Source organism: Tauraco erythrolophus, chromosome 13 (genome assembly GCF_009769465.1).
Source record: "Tauraco erythrolophus isolate bTauEry1 chromosome 13, bTauEry1.pri, whole genome shotgun sequence".
NCBI classification, from domain to species: Eukaryota; Metazoa; Chordata; class Aves; order Musophagiformes; family Musophagidae; genus Tauraco; species Tauraco erythrolophus.
The window spans coordinates 18,395,413-18,409,999 of record NC_141477.1 but is presented as its reverse complement, the minus strand read 5'-3'; the positions used below and the strand labels follow the sequence as shown (position 1 = coordinate 18,409,999).

General features: G+C 38.9%; 1 protein-coding gene across 5 annotated transcripts in view; it reads left to right on the top strand.

The window, feature by feature from the left end:
- TENM1 (teneurin transmembrane protein 1) overlaps positions 1-14,587 on the top strand; it is a 250,418-nt gene that overhangs the window by 42,622 nt on the left and 193,209 nt on the right. For 3 of the 5 annotated variants that reach the window (XM_009990359.2, XM_009990360.2, XM_009990358.2), the window contains exons 3-4: positions 2,207-2,212; positions 11,474-11,498. The exons of the other annotated variants lie outside the window; for them this stretch is intronic. In XM_009990359.2, the coding sequence (XP_009988661.2) occupies positions 2,207-2,212; positions 11,474-11,498 (31 nt within the window). The remainder of the gene's footprint in view (positions 1-2,206; positions 2,213-11,473; positions 11,499-14,587) is intronic. 5 annotated transcript variants of the gene reach the window in all.

The following is a 14,587-nucleotide window of genomic DNA, read 5'->3' as shown; positions in this document are numbered from 1 at the left end:
TCTCAGGCTCAGTAAAAATTCCTAACTGAATCACAGTCAAATTTATGGCAAGAATCCCTCTGTTAAGAGGAATGACAGTGAGTCACCATTTTCACATGGTTTCAGAATATTTTCTTTCAAAGCCTTAGGTTTGTGCAGTCATGAAACAAAATACAATTCTGGGCTGTGAACTCATGTAAACGGATCCAGGCTCTAGATAGCTGACAGAGCTCAGGTTGTAGTTTCCCACTGGGGAAATTTGCATTAGGAGTCAGAATGCAGAAGCAGAAATAACCTGCAGCCAGCTTGGAAGCAACAAGGGTAGTCCACAAAGTGGAGATGTTTGGCTCTTAGCTTTGCCAGCTCAGGCCATGTTTTGATGATAACCCTTGACAGCAGTTTCCTGTATCACCAAAAAAACATGGTCACCTGTACTCTTGTCCCTGTTGTTGCTGCCCTTTCAGTAGATAATGATGTAATTTGCAGTTTTGTATGCCCATGGGAAAAAAATGTAGTTGAGTACTCTTTGAAGTACAGTTGTCTAGTTCAAGTGTATGACATAGCTGCCAAAAATACGTGGCAGGAGCTTCTCATCCTGCTACTTTCCCTCCTTCCTGCCATAACGTTCTCTGGTTGCTTGCCTCTCTGAAAATCTCCGTGTGTCCTCTGAGGACATCAACGCATTTCTGTGATGATGTTGATAAAGTCTTTGATTGATAACGTTCTGAAGCTTGAATCCTAAATAAGTATCAGTGTGCTGATAAAGCTGAAAAACCAAGCTAACTCAAGTCAAGGAGTGGAAACATAAGATGTTAAATTAGTTTTAAAACGTGTGTATAATTTTCCAAAGCAATCATTCCTGTGGATCTAGAGGACCTGCTAATACTCCTGTGATGCAAAGAGAGATCTTTTCAAGTGTGTGTCAACCTCTTCATGCATAGCCTTCTAGGGTGCAAGTTTGGGGTTGGCTGCATTGCTTATTCTGGTAGGAGGCAATTACACACCTGCTCTGTCTCAGCACAGCTGCTACTCATAGCAGCTTAAACAGTTTGAGTCCTGGCAGCATTTATATACCTGATAAATGTGAATGGTTGCACTGAAATCAATCGCTACTCAAATTAAAAAGGTAAGCAGGTGAAAAGCGTGGAATTTGTTTATCTCAGTTGATAAATTTGCTGTTGGTTTTTAGCTTGACTTGCGCAACTGATATGTCAAAATTTCAATTAATTTGAAAAGAAATTCCTCAGATTAGAGAATTCCTCCTCATGTTTTCATGTATCGATCCGTGTGCAAATACAAGAAAAGCGAACATCCCCCAAAACAACTGACTGGGCAGTTGAGCATTTGCTGCTGTTCATATGAATAATAATTGTATTTGGAGGCCTTCTTCAACTGGCTTATATCAAGTAGCTTGTGTTGGTAATTTCAGATTTGGATCCTTCTTTGGATTCTTCCAATGAGCCACCAGAAAAGGAAGAAGACAAGTAGGGACAGATGCCTAGAAATTCTCCACTACAAGTAGGTCTTTGTTGCAGGCTGTGTTTGGCTGATTTAATTACTTCTAAAAATATTTTCTCCTTCTTTCTTTTAGAGATAGTGATCTGAAAACAGATGACAAATATTTTAACGTATTTGTTTTTCTGATCATTTTATTTCCACAAGAATAACAGAACAAGGAACAACTTTCTACTAATCTAACCTGATTGATTTTGAATCCCTACCAAATTCAATGGCGTTTCATAACTCCGCGTCTTTGGATTATTTTCTTGACTTTTGTCTTGAATGTGGCTTGTTTCTGCTAAAATGAGGGCACCCAGGGAATTATAGACATGCTTCTGGCATGCTTCTGGGTCACCTCAGTTGTGTAATAAACTGATAACTGTGACTCAAATTTGTAGTCAGCCTAGAAGAAAACAGAGAAGATGTAGAAAGCCCAGTTTCATTGAGCTGTCGTTTCAGAGGCTGAAACATGACAAATTGTAGTGATGACAAAGCCATAGTTACTCCCATTCTGTTGCGTGGAATTTCAAACATTTCAAAAATACTCTGGTTGTGCTCATAACACCAGATTGCCTCTTTTTTATTGGTTGTATAGTATTTCTTTGAAATGCTTACCTATGTTCAGTATAGAGAATGAGGTTTATCAGTGAATGGAACAGTAGGAAAAATGCAAAAAATAATCCTAATCAGAGTAAGACACTGTCATAGAGACAGGTCACAAGTGAAGGCTTTAGTTAACTGTGTTAACCTTATCACTTGGCAGTTTTCTAATCTCCTAAACAGTGCTTCCAGGCAGTGGTGTTTATTATTTGTGTTACAATAATGCTAATAGAGTCTCATCAAAATCAAGGTGTATTTTACTTCACATTACACAGAAATGGTTAAAAGAGCTAGTCCCCTGAAGACCCCAAATGGTATACGTATATTGATTATTTTACCTCTGTTATCTTTCACAGATTCATTCTGAGCCTCATGTAATATGCATGAAGCTCCATGATACAGAATTTTGTTATTAACTGTGAAGAATTTCATTATTGTCCTTATCTGTTGTTAAGATGATATCAGGTCAGAATTTGCACAAATGTTTAGTTTCTTCATAAGAAAGCTTTCATTATGTCAAGGATAATTGTTTTCTATATTTTTAATTTATCGAAACCATTGTTTCTAACGTATTTTTTAGCATAGAAGTTTTAACAGTTAAGTAGGAAAGTGGAGCAGACCATTAAAAGTGCTACTTGCTCCCTTTATTGCTGTTGTCTACGTTTAGAAACATTAATTATCAAATATAGTTAAATGTAATATTTTTAAATTTTAAATGACAGATAATATAGCTATTTATTACAATATTACAATGTACCTGGTTGCCTCTAATATTTGAAATGTTGGAGGGTGAGGGGAGTGTAGTGTGCCACAATATCCATGTTAGGGACTTGAAGATCTTTATCAGAAATTGTAGCGAAAGATGTCAGAAATGTGCTGCTTCTCTGGTCGACATCAAAAACGTCATTCCTGACACAGAAGTCGATACAGAACACTTCAAAGATCCACAAGGATTCACAGGAAACCGAATGAGATTCAGTGCGGGGGATAGTAACCAAATAGAAAATATTTAATAGGATCTACTTTGGGAAGTGGTAGCGCCAAAAGGGACCTTAAGGGCTAGTAAATGAGATAAATGGAGCCAACAAGTCAAACGCTACTTTGAGCTGCCTGTGTACATGCATCTTGTCAAGGATCTATGAAATATAGCAATTGTCACTGAGACTTCTCTGACGAGTCAGTTCTGGGCATTTCAAAACCAGAGATATATGAAAGTGAAGAGACTCTGAGGAGTGCAAAATACGATTATGTCTGTGGGACTTCTTATTCAAGGAAATATTTTTTTAAAAGGTCTGAATCTGCAGAGAATGTCTGAGTTGTCACTCAGATAACTCTGAAACTATTATGGGGAACAGGGAGGGAAGAACTTTGAAAATATATAGCATCACAGGTGTTTCAGTAAGAATACAGTGCAGAATGTATCTGCTAGCAGACATAGACCCAGCAGTGCTGGTTCATTAGCTGTGATTGGCAGTCTGAGAAATTTAAATATGAAATCAAAGACAGTTTTAAAACAGTCTAGTCTTTCAACATGGGAATAATTTGCCGAGGGACAATAAGTCCTTCATCCTTGGAGCCCTTAGGGTGTGAATGTTTTTCAAAACATGCTTGAGCTGAGCCTTGCATTATGAGGGTTAACGTGAGGCTCACTGGTTGAAACTGTAGTTCCGATTGTGAAGGTGATCAGACTGGATGGGTGCATTGGCTCTTTCTTTGCTTCGTGATCTGTAAAGCTATTATGTTTTTACTGACTATTAAATTTTTCAAACATGCCTGTTTTAGAGTAGTGTGAAGCAATAAATGAAGTGGTAGAGGCTTTGTGGCTGCAGTTGTTTAAAACCAGCCAACCCAATTGAGTGTATGCTATAGAGGACATGACAGGCATGTGATTCGTTGATTGCAATTCTTCATCAGTTTGTAGTCGCAGGAAATAACCTAGTAGATCTTTCCATCTTTGACTTGTGTGATATCTTCTGTAGTTCTAGCAGCTGCCTTAAACGTTTGGCAACTGACCCAAGCCCAAAAATTAGTGCTAAGAAATTAATTTTCTGCAAGCTAATGGGGACAAAGGCCATTCAATCTGTTGTTTATACAGAAAGCTTATTGAATCTGAAGACTATACATCTGGGAATGAGCTGGCAGAATCCATTTGTAAAATAATAAAGCCAGCACATTAGAGAAGTGCTTGTGCAGTAATCAGTCATTAAAGGGGAGTTCAGGTAGAATGCAGGTCAAGATGTTTATCTATGGTAACCCAAATAGACAAACGTTTATTAAGGTTTTAAGCAAAGAAATTAAAGAAAAAGGCATCTAATCCAACTGTGCCAAGATTAAATCGGAACTTTCCCTCCGTTATCCTACTGCATCACTGCCCTCCGCTGATGAGATGTTAATCATGGCTTCCTTTTCTCCTCTGTAGTTTGCACTTCAGATTGCAGGCATGACAGGTCTGCTTCTTATAAACGTTTTCTATCTATTCAAGCACGTTGGCTTCTCTGCCTCAGTTGGAGTTTGTAGTCTTATGACGGGTCCACGCAGATTTAATTTTTTGGTTCCCAGAACTCTTGATTAAAGGTGGACACTGTTAATTAATCCACTTTGCATTTTGAGTGTCTGATCCCCAAAGTCTCTTTCAGTGCGGTGTGTCTCACTTGTGATTACTTTTCATCTCATCTGTCAGAAACAGGCTTTGCCAAATACTAGCTTTGGAAAATGTTGAATTGGGGATTTTGTAAATCTCTTGAGCATGTCTGTATGTCTTGCCAAACTCTTGATACAGATAATGAAAATCTTCTCTTATCGTTCCTGTCTTTGCTTCAGAATTTTACCATTGACCTCATGTAGAGAAAAACATTAAATCCTTTCATATTTAAATTAACTAGCTTAAAGCTAAAATCCAAGTCAGTCATTTTGTGGTTTTATCATAATTTGGAAACTTGTTGAATGCTATTCTGTAATTTTACTTACTGACTCAGAAATTTTACAGTCTGCCATGCTTTCACTAGACTTTCATCTCAAGTTAGTTACCTAGTGGCAAGAACGACTTTTTTAACAAGGAAGACACAGTGGGAGTGGCTACTGATTAGTAGAGCTTCTTTTGCTTTTATGAATGTAATGATCTAAATACGGTCTGATTAACTCATCTGTGGTTCTCCACTGCATACTGCTGAATTCGTGCTGCGAATGAGATGAGTCCTCATCTTTATTTCAGGTATATTATAGGTGTGAAGCACATCGTCTTGGCTGTTACCTACTTCTTAGCAAAGCATTAGCATCACAGCAACATCTTTCCCCTCTAAGTCCTGTATCTGCAAAGACTGTCTATAGGATGTGTCTTTTAATAACTGCACAGGACTGACGACGGTTTCTTTCAGCGATCAATCCTTTGCTTATCCTTAACTTAAAATTAATCATAGAATCATAAAATGGTTTTGGTTGGAAGGGACCATAAAGGTCATCTAGTTCCAACCCCCCTGCCGTGGGCAGGGACACCTTCCACTGGACCAGGTTGCTTAAAGCCTCATCCAACCTGGCCTTGAACAGCTCCAGGGATGGGGCATCCACAACTTCTCTGGGAAGAGATAGTCCTGCTTGTCTAAACCTTACAGACTATTTCTTTAAAAGAGAACTGACAGGGATTTTCTTATCCATGGTCTGGTATGTGATTAGTTCGATGACAGTGGAAAAAATTAAATTGCCTTGAAACAAATGTTGTAAATCAGATGCTGACATTGTTCATTGAGAGCCAGAGAAACTGGACTTAAATGTGAACATAAAACAGTATCTTAACTTCACTGTAATAGATCAGTGTTTTTAAATAAGTTTACAAAAGCATTTCGAGTGTATAACAGGCTACTTTCTCTCTTATTATCTATTGCATTTGTGTGTTACTGTTCTTCTGTGACTGCTGCATCTAGCGAGGCAGAGGGACGTACTGAAGGCACGTTATTATCTCACACTGGAGCATTACACTTCGTGACTGCGCTATCAACATGAAGGCATATGAAACAATAACCCTTGGCCTAGAATTTTTTTAACAAGGTCCAGAATTCGAGTTGTATGTCAGTCTGGTTTTGTTTTAAGAGCGCGGCGAGTGAATGTGACTGCAGCGAGCTCCGTCCGGCGGTGTATTCTGTACCTTGGCAAGTCCTGGGCATCTGAGCAGCTCAGCCCAGCTCAGCACTGGTGGCGAAGCCCAGTCAAAATTTGTTTTGTTTATAAAACCAGCAGTACTTTTATTTGGCTTCTGACTGTTTCCTTGGGTGAAAACATTTGTTTGAACTGGGATTTTTACCTGGGGAAGGGCTGCATGATTTGACATGCATTGGGCGAGTTGCCAAAACAGGAACAGACATGATCTTATGTTCCTCTAGAAGTTACTTCTAAAATGCAAGCACTATTGCTAGCATTATCATGCCTAGTTCTGCTGTCTCATTATAAATTAGCTTATAAGTGCTAATAATAGGTCATGGTGAAGGCACTCATTATGTGTAAATACACATGAATAAATTAATTTAATTATTGCTATCAGCTGCATGCTAACTAATCCATACATTTTATGAATGAGAAGGTTTCAGCCCTGCTGTATAATCTCGTTTATATGGGAGCAGAATTTGCTTTGTCATGTTGTTAAATAGTGAAATCTCTACCTTTATTCTTCATATAGGCAAAGATCACAGGGAAGTGAACAGGTGAATCATAGATTCATGGAATACCAGGTTGGAAGGGACCTTAAGGATCATCCTGTCAAACCTTTCTTGGCCAAAGCACAATCTAGACAAGATAGCTCAGCACCCTGTCCAGCCAAATCTTAAAAATGTCCAATATTGGGGAACCCACCACTTCCCTGGGGAGATTTTTCCAATGGCTGGTGGTTCTCATCATGAAAAATTTTCCTCTTGCGTCCAGTCGGAATCTCCTCAGGAGTAACTTGTACCCATTACCCCTCATCTTTTCCATGTGACTCGTAGAATCATAGAGAGGTGAATGAAGTAAGAGCGTGTGTGTGTGTGTTATTGTGTAAATTATTATGCCATTAAATTAAACAAAGCACATTCCCAAAGAAGTTAGAATAAGGATCTTCTGTAGTTGTGTAGAGACATGTGTAAAGGGAAGAAGGTCTGGAACAAAGAAACTTATGTTCCTGTATTCGTCAGTTACAATAAATATTCGCTGGTAAATTAAAAGCTTCAAGCAAAAAGAATTTTACAGTGTGTCACCACCTTTGTTAAATTTGAATCTTTACAGCAGTACTGAACATTCCTATCTGCCTACAGGTACGTTTTCAGTGTTGTTTACTTTTTCATGTGAAGAATGCTGCTTTTCTGTATTTATGCTCTTTTTCCTGTGATAATGATCATTATTCTAAGAACATCAAATCTAGTTGTCAAAAAATTTCTAGTGTCAGAATTGAAGGTATGTATACATATGCATTATGTTACAGTTGCTACTTGCATTTTCTGCTTGTGCCCTCTCCCTCAGGACCACTCTCATATTGCCAGCATGATGACGAGCTATTCAATATTTTAGTTCATTTTAATTGTTCAATGTATAGCCTTAAGCCTCATTTATTACCACTGTTCAAACCTGGTTCTTACAACAGTATTAATTTCCTGGTGGCAATTCTGTGGTGCTCATCACTACAGTATTCAAATACTTCACATATCACATGTGCTGATGTATTTCTCTTTGCAATAACCCTGGGAAACAATGAGGGTGTTCCCTCCATTTTACAGATAATGAATTCACATACATACAAATTAAGTGAAAATACCTTCTAAACTTGAGCATCTGATTTGAATTGCTGAACACCTGATATTTTTTTTTCAGAATATTTCAAACATTAGTGCAATGTAATACTAAGAATACCTCTCACTGACTTAATTTACAGCTCTGTAGGTTTATAAAAATGAAGCATAAGATGTGAAATTATCATGTGACATCAGTTGGTTCTGAGCAGTTTCTAATATCTAGGTTCAGTATGAAGATTTCTACTACTTAAGCTGAAGAACTTTTGTTAGCAGCAGCAAGCTATCATCTTCTCTTTGAAACCAATACTGAAAGGAAAAGAAATGCATGTATTGCTGTTGGGTTTCACAAATGTTAACTGACAGGTTGGTTGTTTTTTTCCCCTCCCTTCCTTGACGTTGACTTCTTTCCCTGGTCTGGTCTCAGTCACTTTCTTTCCAAGCCTGAACTTTGACCCAGAGCTTTTACCTTCCTTAATTTTTTCTTTCGTGCTTTCCATTCAAATGATAGTCATCTTACTCTAGCAGTCTTCAGGAGATCTGATCTCACTGTTCCTGCTCAAATCGTTCTCGTGTGCTCTCCCCTCCTATCCTTTTGCATTTTAGCCTGTTTTAATGATTCACCCTTGCTTCTTGTTTCTAACTATTTGCTTCATCTGGTTTCTGTCCAGATGGTTTAATCCGATCATCTCTCTTTTGCAGTAGTTTAAATCAGCTGTCTGTCTTGTCCATCATGCTTAAGTGCCACTAGGCAGACATCTTTAGGAGCATAGAAGGAGGAAACCTCTGGCTCGCAGACTCATTCTCTAGCATTGTCCTTTCTAGCAGCGAGAGCAGAGACCTGACCACTGTAGCCCTGGGCTGAACTCTTCTCAGCCTCTCTACAGTGTGGTGCCAGCTCTTTCTGGTCACCCAGAGGCCTCTCAGGACTTGCGTGCGTTCTGTTTTGGATGCAAGACTGACATAAAGGCTAATGCTGTGACAATTTGCAAATCCCTTGTTCCAGCAACAGCTAGGGGCCCTGGAGCATTTTAGGCAAAAAGTCTCCAGCAACATATGTAAAACACGATGTCCTTAACATCATCCTCAGAGATGTCTGGGTGAATCTGAATAAGCCTCCCCGCTTCCCTGAACACCCTGAGGTAGAGACCTGGTATGAGAGGTTCATTGCAAATGGTTAAAATTTCAGAAAAAAAAAAAAAAAGTCATATTGCAGTAAGGAATGTTTTAAGAAGAGTCAACTGATAGCCTAAATGATGTACCGACTTCCTACGACTTTCCCCTGAAAATAATGCTTTCAAAAATAATAGAATTTTTGAAGTTTAGTAACATTAAATTTGTGATCTGCGCCCTACTTTGCTCCTCAGTTATTAATTTATTCGGCAACCCTTTTCCCCAAAGTATTCTAGCATAATCCCTGTTACATGGACCTGATTGGAATGACATTTTTAATTTGATCAAAATGATGGATTTGAGTCTTGTAAGTTGTACACACCTATACACGTGCATGAGTATTTCAGTTTGTTAGTTCAGGCATATCACATCATGTCATCGAAAGATAGGCATCTATCTCTACTTGATAATAGAGAATTGAGTTTTTACAAAGCTTTTATAGCTTGCTGTGCTAAAAACATTTGTTCAAAGATAGTTAATGTTCTAAATGAAGTGTGATGAAAGTTATGAAGGAAGACTCTGGAGCTTTTTCCATAAGTTGTGGGGTTTTTTTTTCCATCCTACAGAAGGACAGATATAAATCTTCAGTGTATACCAAATTTAAAACTGTATGTTAACAGATGTAAACTTCATAAGTTTTTAAAGGCTACTAATTTGTATTTCAGTGCATACTTAGGGTTGACCATTATAAAATTCAGGCTTCTTTATGCTCTGCATCTTTTGTAAGTTTTTTAAGCTTTCTTAAAATCGCACTGTCATTCCTACATCGCCATATGTACACGATTACCATACTACCTTGGCATTGCTCTGGGAAGCTAGCAAGCTTCACTTTCTTTTCCCATTCTGCTTGCTTCAGCAAAGGAGCTATGACTGCTTCTGTGTTTACGGACCCCAGATGCTCAGCTCTGGGATGAGTGTCTCCAGGAGCAGCTGGACAGCTGTTGTCTTTCCTAGGATTTACAGGTAGATATTCCCTCTGGGAGTGGTGTAAGTTTTGCTGGTTGGCATTTTGTCCTGCTTGTCTGGTTTGGATTTGAAGGGATATTTTTGCAGGGCGTATTAATTCTGGAGGTTAAGTCCTTGACATAGCAGTTGGAGAGCACGGCATTCAGAGGTTGTTTTGGGCTTGCTTTGTAAATCCATACATTGGTTAATGTAATTTCTGCATGCAGTACATAATAATTGATTGACAGCATTAAAAATATGTGTGTGTACACATATAGATCTCGACTCAGTAACAGATGTGATGTATAGCCTGAGGACTTTTTAATTTACAGGTAATGTGATGGTTGTTCCTGTATTTTCAGCTGTGTAGTGATTACCATGTGCTATAATCTCAATTTTAAAAAATAGCCAGTGAACAGTCATATTGCAGCATGTTACATTACTGTCTAATACTTAAAATATTCCACTAGCCTAAACACGTTTACCAGTCACGTTGATTGTATACCAGATAATTCACCTGTCTTGCTAGGGAGTTATGACAAACCCTGCCCAGTATCTCCTTGTTTCTGAATCAGACATTATCCAAAGTTTGCTGAGGAGTTCTATTTTATTAACAGGTGTGGATGACACACATAATCTAACTAGGGAGTATGAATCGTTCTTTTGGATTGCCCTCATTTGTTCTGATACATATTTGATGGTTTGAGAAATACGATATTGTAACGAACCTGTCTTAACATTTGGGGGGGAAAAAAAGAAAAAAATTAAGTCCATTCCTGGTACAATCAACTTTATTTAGGATCACTGAGAAGAGTGATGGCATATAAAAGAATATAGCAGTCTGACTTTTAATTTGTATTGCTAAGACATCTGGACTTACCTGTAGTTCTGCTGCAGCCTGTCTCACCCTGGTTCTGTTCCGAGATTGTGATTCAGCCCAATAAATTTTTCCATGCAGCATCATACTTAAGTTACTATGCACTAACCCATTTTTATCTCATTGATGTCCTTGGAAAAGATGCATTTAATGAATATAAATGTAATTATTCCCAAGAGAACGAGTATTGCTTTATACTGGTGGCTGTGCTTCCTATAGAAAGCACTATTTTTGCTAATAATTTCTTTAAAGTTAATACTTCCCATTAGCTTGAATTATTTATGAAATTAAGCATGTGCTACCACTTAGTGACCAGACAAATGGAGAAAACATCTTTGATCTTCAGTTTTATTGGTTGAGTTATGCTCTTAGAAAGTGAAAGTCCCACATTCTCTGTGTTGTGTGGTTACTAAAAGCTACAAACTCTGTTGTAACCAACAAATGCATATTGCTTCTGCAGATTTTAGCATATTTCTAAAAGGCCCAGCTAGGGTTCACCTCAACTGTTCCACAGTAACTGGGCACACAGCCATGGTCCCAGTGGGATAATAAGAGACCCATCGCCACACTTGCTCCGTCGAAAGGCAAGACTGTGGAGGAATTTGTTCTCCTCCTGTTTGTTTTTTGTCTCCTCCATCTCCGTGTGTTGAAGAAGTAGCTCCTCTTTGTTGCCTTGTGTCAGCCCTAAAGCTGCTTCCTTCCTCTCCTGCATGCTTTTTTTAAGATAAGAAAGGCTCTCCTATTTCACACCTGTGTTTTGTTTGTCTGTGTTTTTAAACTTTGTTTCCTGATGGTTTTCCTCGGGAGGAATGTAGTTTCTGAACATATACCAAAGTGGACTCTGATGTCTTTGTGTTCTTCTAGAATATGGAACTCAAATTTATCAGCTGTAATACGTTCCTTCCATCCCACCTGCTTCGCAGCTTTCAGAATTAGCAGTTCTGTGGTTTCCTGCAGTCTTCCTCTACTTGAGGATTTTTCCCATGCCATTTAAGTAGAAGAAACACAGTATTCTAGTCCTGGCATAGAGGCAGGTTTGTAATCCGTTATGACCCACTGGAGTTAGAAAGGCTTGCTTTTTCACTGCCTGAAGGGGAAAAAGATCACTGTTGGACTTGGAGGGCAGACTGGCTTCCAGGTGAGTAGGTAAGAAGATACTGGACTTGAGAAAGTCTGGTCCTCACTGTGCATTTTGATTATATACCAGATTAGTCTTTTAAAGCAGTACAAGCAGACTAAATTAATCATTGAAAAGACTAATTTATTACAAGCAAAACTATTTGTCTGAGGTATGTGAATGCCCATATATTGGCCTTAGGTTAATGAAGTAGAAAATTATTTTTTTTCTACACTTGGATGCTAACTTTAAATAATACTACTCTATATTTGTAAATAGGAAAAGCATCTACCCTCATGGAGAAGCTGATGTTAGAAAAGAAGATGTTCTCCTGTTACGAAATTGTAATTTCAAAAATTGTTGTCATCGAACACACAGAATTAATTGTTTTCACTTACAGCACTGTTTTTGTCATGAGTGAGTCCCATTTTGAAATGCAATCCTGTACAGACAAAAGAAAGATAAATTGAATTCACTTTATATGAACAGCTTGATCTTCCTATCTCTTCTATGCTCATCATGCACAAACTACTCTTTAGTTAATCTGTAGTTTAAATGTCTTTCTTATATAGAAGCCATTTTAAAAAATTTACGATAGCACCTTGAATTCTTTTCTTGCAAAGGAGCTGGGATATCACTGTGTTACATTACTAGAGTATGCTTTTAGATGTGCGTGAAATGGTAAATAGTTAGGAACTGACTCAGAATATTAATTCATACTTGAAATTACTTCTAGTAAATCTATTTTCATCAATTTTTCCTTGACAGTTCTTACTTGGAGACTGCATCTTCACTGTTGTACTTCTAGTATTACAATAAGAATTAAGGATAATCACTGACAATGTTTGCAGTGTCCCACTGAAATCTTTTAAATAATCCACAAATTGCTGAGTTTCTCTATATTATGGCTTAAAACCTTCAACGCAGAAGTGTAGGATTGGCCTTAAGTCAGCATTGGGTGGCTGAGGTTAACTGACAAGCAGTGTGGTTGTGTGTGCGTGCCTGTTCTGGGTCAGAAATACCATTTTCAGTATCATGATGTAGTGGCCACGTGCAGCATGAAGGATTGTGGAGATGTGTCATGAGAATGTGACAGAGGAAATGGGGACAAGGTACAATGAAATAGAGATGCACATTGAAAGTGAGAGAGAGAGAGAGAGATGGGGAGTACCCAGAAAGGAACTATGGAAAGAAGAAAGAGGAGAAAAATAGGGAGAAGCTTTATAATAAATAAAAAAATAAATAAAAGGTTGTGAAAGGCCCAACATAAGAAGGACATGGACCAGTTGGAGAGGGTCCAGAGGAGGGCCATGAAGATGATAAGAGGGCTGGAGCACGTTTCCTATGAGGACAGGCTGAAAGAGTTGGGGCTGTTCAGCCTGGAGAAGAGGAGGCTCCGGCATGACCTTCTAGCGGTCTTCCAGTACCTCAAGGGGGCCTACAAGAAAGATGGGGAGAGGCTGTTCAGGAGGGCCTGTTGTGATAGGACAAGGGGTAATGGTTTTAAAATAGAGGGAGGTAGATTCAGGTTGGATATTAGGAAAAAATTTTTTACCATGAGAGTTGTAGAACACTGGAACAGGTTGCCCAGAGAGGTGGTGGATGCTCCATCCCTGGAGACGTTCAAGGCCAGGTTGGACGAGGCCCTGAGCAACCTGATCTAGTTGGAGATATCCCTGTTCCTTGCAGGGGGGTTGGACTAGATGACCTTTGAAGGTCCCTTCCAGCCCTAACCATTCTATGATTCTATGAAGGTGTACATGCAATCTCTGGAAAGAAGTTGCTGTGAGAAACTAGTGTGAAGACCTTGGAGCTTATAGAAGCCAGCCTTAAAAAAGGGTAATGATGATACTGAAAATTTTGAAGGAAACAAAATACTCTTTGCTGTGCACTTTGAATCCTAGATAAGCTATTAAAGTGATCCACTCTTTTTCCGTTGATGAAGCATGTAGGAAGTGTTTTTATTCAATCCAACTGGGGAATGCAGCCCTGCCAACCAACAACTTAAGCAGCAGTTTCCCTGAGCTGACACCTGTCTGAATATTCACGAGAGTATTTACAGACGCTGCCAAAAAGGCAGAAATATTTTGTTCGCTTGGTTCTCACAGCACATCTTTCCAAATGAATGAAAGGTCAGGACACGAGAGGAATATCTTGCTGCATTAGGAAGTACATTACCTCGGGTTTGCTTTCACACAGTTCTAAAGTGAAATGGTTAATAAGGGATCTGGGGCATTTAAGTGCTCTTAAGGAGCCATCTGGGTTTCCTATCGGAAGACCACAGTTGGCACTAATGGGTGCCCTGGTTGGCAGTGTCAGCCAGGCCCGGCCTGAACAGAGAACATTAACCCTTCCCGTGCTGCAGAGGCCCTCATGCAAGTGTCCGACTGGAGGCTGCCCGCCCCGTCCTCCTCCCAAGCACAGCAGAATCCTCAAGGTCTACAAACCCGAAATTTAAAGATAGTGTATTCATGGGAATGATGTCTGGAATATTTATTCTTTCTTTAAGAGATATGGCTTAAGTGCTTTCACTGCATTTGGCAGAAATTGGAGAAATAGAGCCTATTTCGAACTAAAAATACAATGTGTTGTGTTGTATTTGGGGAAGGTGGAAAATATGGCTGAATCATAAAATTACCAATTTCATGT